Raw genomic sequence first — 16,691 nt, 5'->3', positions numbered from 1 at the left:
TATCAGTGCAATATCATCTTTACCTTGATTGCAACCATTTGTCTTGTCACTGCAGCTCAAAAACACCCTCACACTATGATGCTGCCACCACCACGCTTCACTGTTGAGACTTTATTGTGACTGTGTTTTTTTAGCAATCTCCATGTGGGCTTTTATGTGTCAGGACACTCTTGCCTAAAGCCCTGACTGGTGGAGGGCTGCAGTAATGGTTGACTTTAATTTTCTCACATCTCCCGAGTACCGACTGCACCTCTGGAGCTCAGACACAGTGATCTCTGGGTTCTTCTTTACCTCACTAACCAAGGCTGGCTCCCCCGATAGCTCTGTTTGGTTGGACAGCCAGCTCTAAGAAGGTTTATTAAGACCACTGTGGTCTTAGGAACCTTAAGTGCAGCAGAATTTTTTTGTAACCTTGGCCAGATCTGTGCCTTGCCACAATTCTGTCTCTGAGCTCTTTGGGCAGGTCCTTTGACCTCATGATTCTTATTTGCTCTGACATGCATTGTGAGCTGTAAGGTTTTATATAGACAGGTGTGTGGCTTTCCTAATCAAGTCCAATCAGTATAATCAAACACAGCTGGACTCAAATGAAGGTCTCAAATCTCAAGGATGATCAGAAAAAATGGACAGCACCAGAGTTAAATATATGAGTGTCACAGCAAAGATTCTTAATCAGAATGTTCGGGTTGGGGATAGAACCCAGGTCTCTGACGTGAGAGGTGCGTCACAAACCACTAAGCAACTGGCAGTTTATGAACCCAAACAACAGAAGGCAACTTGCTTCTTGGTAGGAATTTATTGTTAACGAAAAATTTTCAATAAGAGATAAAAGTAACATAAGGAAAAAACAGTCTTTCAATATCCAAAAATACAAAACTCAAAAAAGGCAAAAACAACAACTCCGGAACAGTTGAAGTAAAAAAATTCCAAAGATATGAGTCATAGAAGAGCTTAGCATAATAACTAGGACACTTTACAAAGGAATAACTCAGTGGTTGACAAGCTTGGATCCACAATACCTGAGCCAAGCACATATGAAACTGAGACTACTTAAATACAAGAAACTAAACAAGGCACATGTGAAATCAATGACAATGATTATGAATACAAAAGGGAAAAGAATAAAATGACATCCAGTGGACCAAAATGGACATTACAAGAAAAACTAAAATAACAAAAGGGCAAAACTCTGACACAGAGATAACCAAAGCAGGGCCCACGGGCCAAAGCTGGCCCATTACCTTTGATTTGGCCCACCATCCCATCTGAGAAGAGAGTGAGAAGGAAGGAGAGGGCTGGGGCAAACGTCGTTAAAAGAGATGATAAATAGTAATTTGACATAACCTTTTTTATTGTTTGTTAGAAATTAGATTGTTTTTGTTTTTAAAGTGATATATGTTTTTAAAGTGATAAAAATATAAAGTCCTAAAACGTAAACAACTTATAAAAGAGCATCCCATAATGTAAATAAGTTGTCATTTAATAAGAATATGTCAATAACTAAATTTTGACAAATGTCAGACAGAACCTTATAATTCTAAGGTGACAAAATGTAAAAAAAAAATATGTAGTTAATTTAAAGCAATGTTTTCTACTTATTATTACGTATTATTATTAAAAAAAAAAAAAAAAAAAAAGGAAATGATAAAATTAAATCACGTTTGGTTTTTGGCCCTTTATAAGGAAAAAACTTGGGCACCCCTGGCCTAAATAATTAGGACCATGTGATATTTCAGTTTTTCTTTTTTAAATAAATCTGTAAAAATGTCAACATGTTTTTCTGCCAACATGGGGTGCTGTGTACACATTAATGAGGGGTAAAATTAACTATTTAGCAAAATATAGCAAAGTGTGAAAAATTTTAGGGGCTCTGAATGCTTTCTGTACCCATATACAAAATTGTCTTACCCCTATAATTATTCTTAACCCTAAACGTTTGAACAGTATTGAATATAATTATGATTTTGTGTGTTTACAACATTAGGAATGTTTGGTGTTTTTTTCAAACATCGTTGCATTTATTTACTTATGCATTTATAGCCATCCCCATGGACTTAAGTGTCGTCCACCACGTCTAGACTGTGTGACACGTGGGTGATTCTGCTGAGTCTTTATGCAGTGGATTAGCAAGTGTGTTTTAGCTCATCTGTCAAGCTCCCACTCATTCAGTCTCTTTATCTCCTTCCCGGTACTCATTAGCCTCCGTTTACATCTTGTCTGTATCACCATATCGCCAGAGAAAGCAACATTTTTTTTTATTGCAACTATGAATCAGAAGGTTGTACTGATCACCGGTTGTTCCTCTGGTATCGGATTGTCACTTGCTGTTCGTATTGCCAATGATGAGAAGAAGAGGTTCATGGGTAAGGACAATAAATAAAATACTTGCATAAACTGTGATTTTATGATATACTATGTGAGTATAATAGTAGGGTAGACCAAATCTGTTGGCTTTTTATTTTATTAAACAAAAACCTTCCAGAGTAGACAATTTAGCTTGATTAAAGATGTTTGAAGACAAAGAGGGAATTTGATACTCCTTGTCAGATACAATTGTAACACTTTTTAACAGTTTTAATGTTATTAGTGTTGTAAATTAGATAATAGGTCTATATTTACCTGACATACAGACAGATTTTATACAGGAAGCGGTTTTACATGTTCAAAAAATTCTGTGCACAAATTTAGTGCTGTATTTATCTCTAATTGCACTTTTGAACTTGCTCCTTAACCCGCATTAAACCTAACCTTACCACTTAACCTGTTACTAGCCTTACCTGTATCCCACCTTAATAGCCGCAGAAGTGTTTTGCAACATAACATGAGTTCAATAGTAAGTGCAATGTATATATATATAAAAAACAGTATATATATATATATATATATATATATATATATATATATATATATATATATATATATATATATATATATATATATATATAAACTTATATTAATTCGAATAAGAGTGTGGTCACCTAACATTTTTAGAAGTAAAAAGATAATAGATTTACATTCATATATATATATATATATATATATATATATATATATATATATATATATATATATATATATATATATATATATATATATATATACATACATACATATATATATATATATATATATATATATATATATATATATATATATATATATGTGTGTGTATAAATATATATTTTTTATCATTATTTTTTTTTTTTGCATTTAAATATATTATATTTTTACTCCGGAAAATGTTAGGTGAACACACTGTACACACTGAACACACTGAACACACTGAACACACTGAACACTGAACACACTGTTATTCGAATGAATAGAATTATTATTATTTTTTTTATATAAATCCATCAATATATTATCAATATTAACTGATAAATTGATTCAAATATTCATATATATATATATATATATATATATATATATATATATATATATATATATATATATATATATATATATATATATATATATAAATATAATATACGACAGTATATATATGTACAGCAGGTGCCCAAACTTTTCTTATGAAGGGCCAAAACCAAACGTGATTAAGGCTAGTGGGCCAAAGGTAAATATAGTTGCAATGGTTAATTTCCTTATTAAACAATATTTAAAAATGACTGGAAAACATTGCTTTATATTATCTAATAAAGTATTTTTTCACATTTTATAATTAATTTATAGTAAAAACAAAACAATCTCATTTATAACAGAATTACACTACACAAAAATTTCAGTTTGTTTTTTTGTAGATCAGCAATAAAACAAAAGAGGCTACATAAAAAAAACAGGTTAAGTCAAATTAGAAATAAAAACCTCCGTGTTAAAGGCATTTGCCTCAACACTCTCCATCATTCTCATTCTCCTCTCAGATGCGATGGTGGGCCAAATCAAACTTACAATGGGCCAACTTTTGTCTGTGGGTCCTATTTGGGCGTCTCTGTTCTACAAAGTGACTTTGCTTGCAGATTTTAATCCATGAATTAATCCATTAGTTGATAACATCGATGACTGTTTTCCCTGTCTCTGGCCTTGTGTTATTGAAACCGGTTGGTGAAAAATACTGTTTTTTCTTTACTTTTTTTCTTATTTGAACTAAATATTTTAAGTTAGGTTTGGTGATGGCAACGTTACACAATGGGAGATCAGACAACTCATTGTGTTTGGTCTGAACTCTATAACTCTCATGTAAAAGCATTCTGTGGATTTTGAATGTTTGAACTGTGTGAGAAAGGAAATAGAGTTTTACTACTGTAACTTGTCTGTCAACAACATACTGAGAAATTGTATGGATTGCTTACAGATTTTCCATTAGTCATTAATCCATTAGTCATTGATGACTGTGTTGCGTATCTGTAGCTTGAAGCCACTTAGAATGACTGGTGCAAACGTTATCAGATTAATTCTTCTGAAAGTTAAACTAAATGTTTTTCCTTTGTCGGTTTATTCCACTATGAGGATATTTTTTTTGAAGCAGGTGGAGGCAGTGGGTCTTACTTAAGAGATCAATCAGCTCAATGTGTAAGATGTGGACTCTATAATTCCAGTGTTAAAGTGCACATGGATTATGACAGTTTGAATCCGTATTTGAAAAGGGAAATACTAACAGTGTTAGAACTGTATTGTGTCTGCACAGTATACTGACAGATTCATTTTTAAAATATATTTCTTCATGTGGAACCCATGGATTATTTTGTAAAGTCCATTAGTCACTAATCCGTTACTCATTGATGACTGTGCTCCTCATCAGAATACACCAAAGCTGATTGTTGCAAATTTTAGTGGAATAATTCTTATGAAAGTTAATAAGCAAACTTGTCATAGAAGCATAGGTGGAGACAGCACGTCATACTTAAGTAGATCACGCAGCTCAGTGTGTATGATGTGAACTCTATAATTACAATGTCAAAGTGTACATGGATTACGACAGTTTAAATACGATTAAGAAGTGAAATGCTTATTGTATTATATCTATACTCTCACTGCTCAATATACTGAGAACTGGCTGGTAAAAAAAATGTTTCTGTAAATATTTTTGATTTTCCGTGTGTGCAGCTTGTGGATTCTCCTATAAAGGGATTCACATGCAGATTTTCTTAAGTCAGTTAGCCATTAATCCATTGGTCATTAAATGATGACTGATCCCCTTCTGTTGCCTGAAATCACTTGTGTTGTTTGCAGACTAGCTCCACTGAACGCTAAGCTAACTGTTTTGCCTTTGGCAGTGTATGCCACCATGAGGAACACGGCTAAAGCAGAAGCTTTGAAGGAAGCAGCGGGTCAAACTTTGGGCCAAACACTGGAGATCAAGCAGTTGGATGTTTGTGATGAAAACTCCATCAGAGCCTGTGTGGACAGTCTGCCCATGGGCAAAATCGACATTCTCAGTAAGGATTTGATTCAAACCACTATTGCTTTGTAGTCATTTGTCTTATTTTCTCTGACTGTGGTTGCCCAATTTTCAACAGTGCTGTTTCATTCATTTTTCTTCGGCTTAGTCTCTTAATTTATTAAAGGTCGGCACAGTGAAATGAACCACCAACTTATCTAGCATATGCTTTACACAGCAAATGCCCTTCCAGCTGCAACCCAGTACTGGGAAACATCCATACACTCTTGCATTTACACACTAATACATTATGGCCAATTTACTTTATTCAATTCACCTACTGTATAGCGCATATCTTTTGACTGTGAAGTAAACCGGAGCACCTGTAGGAAAGCCACACAAACATGAGGAGAATGTGCAAACTCTACACAGAAATGCCAACCGACCCAACCAGACTCGAACCAGCAGCCTTCTTGCTGTGAGGGGACATTGCTAACCACTTAGCCACCGTGTCACCCTAAACACTATATTTGGGACCCTGGACAACAAAACCATAATAAGTCATTAGTTCTAGCTTTTGTAAATTAAGATGTACATCAACTTAAATCTGAACATATGAGCTTTTTATTTGTATATACACAACTTTGTTAGGATAAGACAGTATTTGCCCAAGATATAGCCAGACCTCATACTGAAGGTCCAGGAAGTTTGACCGATTTGAATTGGTCCACCCACAATGCTATATGCCTGACAGGTTAACCAAGCAATGATAAGTTTTTTATGCTGTGTGACGTTTATAGGTGTCGCTATGTCTGCACAGTTACAGCCAGAACCTAGCATTATTCATTTACAGATCATAAATAATCAGACAGAATATTTAATCATTGGTTCATGAATGTCTCAGAATACATTTTTACTGAAACACCCCAAAAAATGTATCCAATAATGCTATTACTCATTCTTGTACAATGTTGAGCACGTTGCCAACAGCAATGGCAATACAACACATCTACTTTAAAAATACACTGGAAAAAAAAAAAAATTTTTGCTTGTTCAAACTACTTATTTAAAATGTGCTGAAAAAAAAAAACAATTGTTGAGATTTCATTGAGACAACTTAATTTTTTATGTTCAATGTTTTAAAAGTGTTAAGTTACCTTAATCAATTTGTGTTGGGACAACATGAATGAATTGTGTGGAACCGTGCATTTTTACAGTGTATCTTGCCTTTCCAACTGGCGAAATGAACATGTGAAATGTCCAACCTCATTGTCAACACCTGCTCTTTCATTTTTGCCAGTGTATGCATATGATGTGAAGGAATGAACAATCAAAATTGGATCATGAAGTCTCTACAAAACACTATTCCTTTGTTGTCATTTTCTATGCCCTGAAGATTAGTTTGTTACTGTGGCTGCCCATTTTTTAACAGTCCTGTATCTCAAAGTATATTTCTTTATTAATTCTAAAAATATATTTGTGACCCTAGACTACAAATCCATCAAAAATCATGTTTTAGTTTTTGAAAATTGAGACATCAACTGAAATCTGAATAAAGCTTTTTGTTTGTATTACATTTGTGTATATAGTATGTATTAAAGTATACAGTTTAATAGGACAGTATTTGGTCAAGATATAGCCAGACGTTGCTATGCTATGCCTGACAGGTTAACCAACCAACAATGTATTTCATGCTGCATCATGTTAAAGAGTGTTGAAATGTCGGCGCAATTACAGCCAGAACCATGCATCATTCATTCATGAGTGTATTAAAGGTTTCAACACTGGTGCAGATCCTAAATGATCAGGGTTTTTTTCACTGCCAAAAAATACGACTATGCGCGCACTTGCATGTTTGTTTACATAATGGGTTGAACCATTTATGCAGGGAACCTGACATATTTTTAATAATCTAGTGCAGTGGTCACCAAACTTGTTCCTGGAGGGCCGGTGTCCTGCAGATTTTAGCTCCAACCCTAATCAAACACACCTGAACAAGCTAATCAAGGTCTTACTTGGAATACTTAAAAACATCTAGGCAGGTGTGTTAAGGCAAGTTGGAGCTAAATCCTGCAGGGACACCGGCCCTCCAGGACCAGGATTGGTGACCCCTGATCTAGTGTTTAGTAGAATTGATAAATACTCATCATCCATCAGCAAGCAAGCATTTTGTTTGTTTTGTTTTTAAAAGATGTCTAATAGATGTCTAATAGACATCTAAACATAGTTGTCTTGGCTAAAACAAGGATAAATTTGGGCTGTCAGTGAAAATCTAATAGACGTCTAAAAATAGGCCAAAACTAGACTAGTCATCAATTAAACAGAAATTAATGACTACACATATTATGCCAATAAAATAAGGCTCTTGCTAATAATACGCCAAAACAATCTGAATTAGAATTGTGTTCATTTTAATTATTAACCATTGTAAGGTAATAAAACTGAATATTACATGCCATTAAAATATTTTTTTAACTTGAATATTGAACATCTTAAATTCAAAACATAAACATATTCACACATTTTTTAAAGTCAGATTTTTATAGACCCCTGAGCTACTTTCTTTGTGATCTAAATTTCACAATCTGAATTTGTGGTTTTGAATTTTAGAATATTGAATTTGATATTTCAAATTTCTTCATTCTGAAAACTTGAAACTGTATTTTTACAAACCCAATATCTGCAGTCCATGAATTCAGAACCAAAAAAAATCTAAGGTTTGAAAATATGTCAATAAAAATCTGACTTTTTTCAGTTGTCTTAAATTTCAGATGTTCAATACTCAAGTTAGGAATTTCAAATTCAAGTTAAGAAATTCAAATTCAAGACATTGTTTTAATGGCATATAATATTTAGTTTTATTAACTTAAAATTGTTAATAATTCAAATGAACACAATTTAAATTCAGTTTGTTTTGGCAAATTATTAGGTCCATAACATATAAAGTCTGTCTAATCTGTCTATTTGACGACTAGTATAGTTTGGGCTATTGTTATATGTTTATTAAATTTTCACTGAAAGCCCAAGTTTAGCCTTGTTTAAACTAAGCTGTCTACATTTAGATGTCAAATAGATGTCTATAAAACACAAAATTATTTGCTGGGCCATTTACAATGGCAAGCACTTTGCCAACATTAATGCCAATATAACACAACTGTTTTGAAAATATCTTGCCATTCCAACCTCATTGTCAACACTTGCACTTTGTAATGGGGTGAACAATCAAAACTGTATCATGCACAGACATAACAAATGATTGTAACAACATATTGCCTTAAGATATAGACTAAACACATTAGATTTCACATTAGACTACAAACATTCATCAAACTTCTGAAGAAGGAGATATCAGATTAGTGCTGGACAGCCGCTGGAAGTTCTATCTCCGAAATCATACAAACACATTTTCAAATAGGCTCTATCCTTATGAATAAGCTGCATATTTGCAATGTAAACAACTACATTTTTGCCTAAAAAAGTTAGTCATTGTGGTCCAACAGCTGTAATGTTTCTATAACTGTAGTGAGTTTATTCTGCTGTGGGTGGAGTGATACACACTGATGAAAACAGTGTATAGAGAACACAACAGACCAAAACGAACTGTGTGTGTGTGTTTGTGTGTTTATGTATTTATATATATATGTATATGCGATAAGTTTGTCCAATAGAAGACATCAAACCTGGCCTGTCTTCTAACCACAGGATGTTGTTGCATTCAGCATTGCTCTTCTAAATAGCACTGTTGTAACACGTTAGGTGACTTTGACCTTCCTGTCACAGTTAATCTGTCTGGCCATTCACCTCTAACATCCCTCACAAGGTATTTTCACCTACACCATTGCTGCTTACAAGATTACATTTGAACTGTACATGAAAATCTCAACCATTTACAAGAAAACAAAGTCCAACATCATTCAGATCAGAGTTCTGATTGTTTATCCTCTGTGAATCAATTATTACTATTCTTCTGTTTTCTGTGTTTCAGTTAGTAATGCTGGAGTAGGAATGATCGGCCCTGTTGAGTGTCAGACCATTGAAGAGATGAAAAGTGTCATGGACACAAACTTCTTTGGGCTTGTGCGACTCCTAAAGGTGGTTCTGCCTGATATGAAGAGGAGAAAAAGTGGCCATATAGTGGTCATCAGCAGCATCATGGGGATTCAGGGTGAGTTGTATATACATAAAAAAAGCATTTGCTAATGTTTGGATTCTTCACACTGATTTTAGATCTTTACTTCCGTTTGAGAGAGATCCAACTTGGATACTTAAAGGATTAGGCACCATGACTTAAAGACGATCTGAAAGGATTCAAACAGGACTTTACTATCTCTAATCACTGTTGTGTTCATGTGCACAGGTATTTTGTTTAATGACATTTACGCTGCTTCCAAGTTTGCTGTTGAAGGCTTCTGTGAAAGTCTGGCGGTTCAAGCTATGAGATTCAATCTCAAGTAAGTGACTGAATGTTTTCAAAATCCCCTGACCACCCCATAGTCAATTCACATTTATTCAGTCTGAGGACATATTTATCCTAAATTATAACACATAACATAACATAACATAACATAACATAACATAACATAACATAAACAACAAACAAAAGCAGACAGACTGACACTTATGTTCAGACTGCAAAGTATACCATGTCAGGTTTATACATACTTTTCCCCCAATAGATTAAGTTCTCCTATATATCCAAAATGTAAAAAAAAAAGGTTTACATATTTAATTGTTTTTAAAACCCGTATCATTAAACTCATCAGTTTATCCAGCCTGATCTCATGAGGAAACGTAAGTATTTTACGTTTGGTCAGTTTAGTGGCTAATTCGCATGAATTCGTACAAGTTCAGTCGTACGAAAATGTACGATTTAAAAAAGAAGGCATGGCACCCAACCCCACCCCTAAGCCCAACTGTCATTGGGTGATGAGCAAATGGTACAAAATTGTACGAATTAGCTACTAAATCAAAAACTTACGAATTGACATGAGAATGCATAGGTTTATCCAATTTTAACCAAAATGGACTCACATGATCTTTCGACTATGCTCATCAAAGGTTCTACAAACAAAGATTATAGGTCAAACTGTTTTCGAAGAAAATGCCCTGGAGGTGCTCTAATTGTTTAGTGGCCCCCTTGTGGTCAATTTATCATGAAATTTTAATAAACTCTAATAACTTTGGACTAATTTTGCATATTGTCATAAGACTGGTCTTGATAGGTTCTGTGCATCAACTTGAGAACATCAATACCAATTAGGCCTTAATTGACTAAACTTCCTGTCTGCAATCTCAAATTAGGTTGAATGCATACTTTTTCAAATTCCTCCAACACGGTTTATCCGATTTCTACCAAATCTGACTCAGTTCATCTTCAGACCATGCTAACAAAATGTTATAGAATTGTATTCAATAGGTGAAGTTGTTTTTGTTTAGTGTACCGACATATGTGCTGGCTCAATGCCAAGCTGCATCTGAAACTGTATTCCTGCAATGCTTCAACATGTCGACACTAGGTGTGTCATTGTCACCTCACACTGACCACACCACATAAATTTTGTATAAGGGCCACCTATTGGTCAAATACAATAAGCAGTTGACACATTCTTTTTGAGTTTCTCCGGTTTCAACAATTTTGCTTAATATTTATTTTGCCAATTGCTGCATGGTGCTTGCTGCCATGCTTACTGATTCTGCTTCTGGACTGCTTGGCCCATTGATTGCTGCTTGCAGCTATATTCATATTTAAAATTATTTAAAACTTACTATTGAAACAGAGATAGAGCAAAGTATAAAGATTACAAATGGCCAATAGTAGAAAACTTGTGTCATAAACATTTTGTTATACAATTTCTCAACTTTATTTCTCAGGTATATTTCTCTTTATTTATCAATATATCCAAGTTTAAAAGAACTAAGTACATTTGTTTATGGTAATATGCCACAGTAACGTTGAGACTTCAGATGTGCTTTGAAATGACTGAATTACCCATTACATTTAAGTTGTCATTGAGGTTGTGTTTTATTTGCATATGTGTAGTATCAGCCTCATTGAACCTGGACCCGTCGTCACAGAGTTTGAGCGTAAGGTGTATGAGGAAGGAATGAAGATAGACCTCTCCAAAGTTGATAAAGTGACTGCAGATATGTTTACCAACACCTGTTTGAAGAATTACGACCAAATGTTTAAGAGTTTTGGACAAACACCAGAGGACATTGCAGAGGTACTTGCATAATCTATCTAAAGCAATTAAGACCTAGAACATACTAATAATAATAATAACAATTCCTAATTATTATTATTATTATTATTATTATTATTATTATTATTATTATTATTATTATTATTATTATTATTATTAAAGCACTTTACACATTTTTGGGGCGAATATCCTCATCCACCATCAGTGAGCAGCATCCACCTGGATGACATGACGGCAGCCATATTGCGTGAGACTGCACACCACACACCAGCTGATTGGTGGAGTGGAGACAGTGTGATGAAGCCAATTATGATGGTTATAATAAGATGTTAAGGTGTTAGGTAAGAATCAGAAAATAAGATGGTTAGGTGGCCATGATGGACAGAGGCCAGTGGGCAAATTTGGCCAGGATGCCGGGATTAAACCCCTACTCTTTGTCGAAGAACATTCTGGAATTTTTAATGACCACAGAGAGTTGGGACCTCAGTTTAACGTCTTATCTAAAAGATGGTGCATACTAAGCAGTATGGAGTCCCCATCACTATACTGGGGCATTAAGACCCTCACAGACCACAAGTTGAGCACCTCCTTCTGGTCTCACTAACACCATTTCTGGCAGCAACCTAGCTTTCTCATGGTGGTCTCCCTTCCAGCCCTGCTTAGCTTCAGTAGGCAACCATGTGAAAATTGCAGAGAACTAGCTGCCGGCCTAGACGACTTTCAAATCATAACCAGAAAAAAAAGAAGTTTCACAAACTTTTGGCTGAATTAACAGCTTTTTGGCATATTCACACTACAGAAACTGAAAATGGTTTCAGTTTTAGCACTGCTAAAGTACATTAGGTCTAATCTAGGACAATAGAAATTGTAATTGTTGATTTTATTGATAAATGCAGTGCTTGATATTACTGTCAAATTATCTTAAATGTCATTTCACAGTGTCTATATGCAAATACAACCAGGAGAGAAAATAGTTCTTGGGGAACTGGGTGTGGTGGCTAGTCCCAATTATAATAGCCTCTTAACAGGTTTATGACAAGAGATTTATGATTTATGTTCTCTTGGTAATGTAAAGTTGTCATGACATCCCCTTAAAGAAAGGTGTTACCACAATATTCAAGTGTGTGTGGTCAGTCTAATGTAACAATATGCTTTTCACTAATGTTTTGCTTTGTCATAATTACTACAACAGTCAAATATTTTTTTCTCTCTAACAAGCATGCATTCAAAATGATTACCATGGAGAATCCACCATTTCGGCATAAGACGAATGGTTTGTACACACCCATGACCACCCTGAAATATGCTGATCCAAACGGAGACCTTCCCATTGAAAGCTTCTACAAGATGATTTTTCAACATGACAAGGTGTTCAAAGCAAGTCTCACTATTCTCAAGCTCCTGCGCTGGAGAAGCCGTAAGAGCATTACACTGGATAAAGAAAAGACTGCCTCTTAAGGAATATTCTGCTGGAGCTCTGGATAGTATTCCAGAAAGCAGGTTAAGCGATTTACCTCTGTGAGTTTACTCAGAGTAAATGGATAATCTCAAGTTTCGCTCCAAAAACTAAGGTAACTCTATAAGCAGCTATAAATAGACTTACCTTCCACTCTTAGAAATAAAAGTATGAGTACAATCAGTGGGGTGGTATGTTTTCTAAAAGTATACATTTGTACCTAAAAAGTCCATATTGTTAACTTAAAGGTATACAGTGTGTAGAAAAATTATTCACACCCACATATTTTGTAACATTAAACATAAATGCATTTTATTGGAATTTTATGTAATAGACTAACAGAAAGAGGCACATAATTGTGAACTGGGAGAAAATGTACACTGTACATTTTCTGGAGTTTTTTTTTTTTTACAAATAAAGTCTGAAAATTGTGCCTTGTATGAATTTGTATTCATTCCCTTTTACTCTGATGCTATAAACTAAATCCAGTGGAACCACTTTCGAAAGTCACCTAATTAATCAATGAAGTTAATCTATTATGTAAAGTTCTCAGTTTGTTGGAAAACATAAGTGAACTACCAGCACCAAGAATTCCAAGGGCCACACAAAACAGGTCATGGATATAGTTGTGCAAAGTTTAATTCAGGATTTGGTTATAAAAACAAAAAAAAAAAAACACGTTTTGAACATCTCACAAAGCACTTTTAAATCCATAATTTGAAAAGTATGGCACAATTGCAAAACTAGCAAGACATGTGGAAGACACAGAAAATGAAAAAGAATGTGCTCTGGTCAGATCAGACCAAATGTAATCTTTCTGGTCAGAATGCAAAATGCTATGTGTACCCTGAAGGGCACCGATGGTATGCGCAAACTCATAGAAAAGATGTGCCATCTTGTCTGGTCTGTGACCCCTCTCTGCAAGTGATTGTAAAGCTATGGACATATCTCTACCAGCTCTGCTACCTAACTCTCCAGTAAAATCGTAAAATCATGTGGCTAGTGTTGGTTTTTTTGCATGTTGTTCTACTTACTGACCCCAGGGGAATGAGAAATGAATCAGAGGAAAGAACCATGCTTTAAAGAACATCTAATGATTGCATAATGGTCACAGACCAATGGGGGTTTGAAGCTGTTTAGGAGTCAAAGTGAACTTTGTTTTGAGAGTTTGTTTTGGCTGTTTGTGAGCTGTTTCGAACAGACAAAATAAGCAAAAAAATTACTTTGTTTTGGTCAGATTTTGTTTAAAAATATGTCATTTCAATTCATTGTTCTATTTCATTTGAAGTATAGGCCCAATCCCAATTCTATTTTTGTACCCATACCTGTATGACTGTGCATTTACACCCAGGCCATATTCATGTAAACACACAAAAACAGCATTGACATTATATCATTGACACTGTAAAGAGATTATACCCAGCCACTAGACTTTTCTAACAGTGTATTCGACAAGTATTCGAGTGGCATCGAGTGACAGAATGTTATGGGCCCGCTATGCAGGAGTTTTTAGGGTTTATAGTTAGCAGAATTTTGTGATTTTTATATTAGAGTTATTTATTTATTTTTTTTAAAGCATGCCGGAAAATTTTAACATGTTTATTTATATATTAAAACATATGCTTGCTTGTTGTAAATAATTTTAATAATGACAAAAAAATTAATAAATAAATAGTTTGTGCATCTCCTGACTTCCATGTGTAGCCATGCTGCCAATGTAGCTGGTGTATTCTGGGAAATTTTCGTACCCTTTGGTTTCGAATGTGGTCCTGAAAAATCAAGGACAACAGGACAATCAAGGACAGTTTCAAGGACAACCTAACCCTTTTCCTTAGCCTTATGTCTTCAAGCTAAACAGAATTGGGACTAAGGATCTACTCACACTATGCTATCCAAACCGTGCTCAGGCCTGTTTCCTAGATCATTTGAGAAGTGTGAGTGCTCTGAAGCGAGCTCAGGCACGGTTCACTTGAACAGCCCTGGCCCGGTTGGAAGAGGTGTGCTATAGAGCGCGGTTCACTTGGGCTTTGGCGCGTATGCTTGTGTGTGAGAGAATAACACGCCTAAGCCAGAAACTGAAAGCGAGACGTGACTTTTAAGGGACTGTTTCATATGGGTTTATCAATTATTCTTACTGTTCAATGAACGCAAACTGTCATAGATTATTAAAGACACAAACCCTTCCTTGCACCACAGCTCCACCTTCAGCAAACGTCCAAATTCCTGCAGCACGAGGACTTTATGATTATTTATGAGCGTCAAAAGTGGCGGATCTGTTCGGCAAAATATTTGACTGTGTGTCACTGCGTTTCAAACGACTTAAACAATATAACTAAAGAAATCTCCTCTGTGCTGAGCACAAGCGATTACTGAACAGCACATCATCGATGACGCAAGCAACGTAACGTAAGTGCAGGTTGTCGGGGGGAGACGGGAGAGTGGACAAGTGTGCTTTGGCTCGGTTAAAGGCAACTGTACACAGTATGAGTACGCCCTAAGTGGAATGGAGTAAGTGGAAGGGCTAAGGGGTAGAATTAGGATTGGTACATACTGCCTTTGAAGTTTTCATATGGCTTGAGACTGAAGTAGAGAAGACAACAACCCTAAACATAAATCCAGAGCTACAATGGTGTGGTTTTGATCAATTCATGTGTTAGAATGGCCCTGTTAATGTCCAGATCTAAACCCAATTGAGAATCTGTGGCATCTGTGGAATCTCTTCATGTGCAAAGCTTGAGATACACCCACACAAGACATGTAGTTGTAATAACAGCAAAGTATTGACTCAAGGGGCTGAATACAAATACAAGCAACACTTTTCAGATTCACTCACTTTCCTTTGGCTTATTCCTTGATTCATCAGGGGTCACCACAGTGGATTGAACCACTTGTTACTCTTGAACTTGAACCAGTGACCTTTTTACTGTGTCTCAACAATATATACCACTTTGGATTGGTCTGTCACATAAAATACCAATAAAATACATTTATGTTTGTGGTTATGACAAGATAAAATGTGGGAAAGTTCGAGGGGTATGAATACTCTTTCAGGTCACTGTATATAAAAACATTTTAAAATGTACCTTTTAGGAACAAATGCATACCTTTTTAAAGGGTACAAAAACACCACAGTGAATAGCCTCTTGTATTTATTTTTGAGTGCCTGAACAAAACTTGCTCCAAAGCTGGTTATGATTCAAGGTTAGTGTAAGGGTTAACCATAATTTTCAATGTTAAATAATTTGATGTTCAGCTTGAATGTTCAGCATGACAACTCTGTTTACTTTGTGTCACAAGAAAGAATGAAAAGGGTATTACAAATAGAGTGAGTTCACACTCTCCAGTGTACACATTGAAAAGAGCTTGTTTCATTAGTTTATTTAAGGTAATTGTCTCACATTAGCCTCACTCTCAATAACATGTTTTAACCAAAAGTCAGTAACACTTTATTTTAATAGTTAAATTGAGTATTAGTAGACCATCTGCTTAACATCTGTTGATACCCTCCTAGGGCTTAGTGGCCACATACGTAGACAGCACATTTAAGCTCTCAAGTGGCTATTTAAAATAATTTGAATGTTTTAAAATTTGCTACAGACATAGTGTCATCCTGCAACTGTTTTGCAGCATTTGAAATGTCCCAAACACTATTTTTAACTGTCCGAAATGGGCAAAAAAAAAAAAATAAAAACAA

The 16,691-nt window shown here is 35.1% G+C and overlaps 1 protein-coding gene across 2 annotated transcripts; it reads left to right on the top strand.

The window, feature by feature from the left end:
* Positions 1-1,675: 1,675 nt before the first annotated feature.
* zgc:109982 lies at positions 1,676-16,691 on the top strand. Of its 2 annotated transcripts, XR_015944621.1 has the most exons (7): positions 1,676-2,363; positions 5,235-5,396; positions 9,324-9,503; positions 9,696-9,789; positions 11,379-11,562; positions 12,760-16,202; positions 16,342-16,691. XR_015944621.1 is itself a non-coding variant. In NM_001020543.1 (6 exon segments), coding segments are annotated over 6 exon segments (957 nt in total). In that variant the 5' UTR covers positions 2,168-2,266; the 3' UTR covers positions 13,000-13,180.

Source organism: Danio rerio, chromosome 6 (genome assembly GCF_052040795.2).
Source record: "Danio rerio strain M-AB ecotype USA chromosome 6, GRCz13ab, whole genome shotgun sequence".
NCBI classification, from domain to species: Eukaryota; Metazoa; Chordata; class Actinopteri; order Cypriniformes; family Danionidae; genus Danio; species Danio rerio.
Note: the sequence above shows the minus strand (reverse complement) of the source record. Positions and strands in the feature narration are given on the sequence as shown.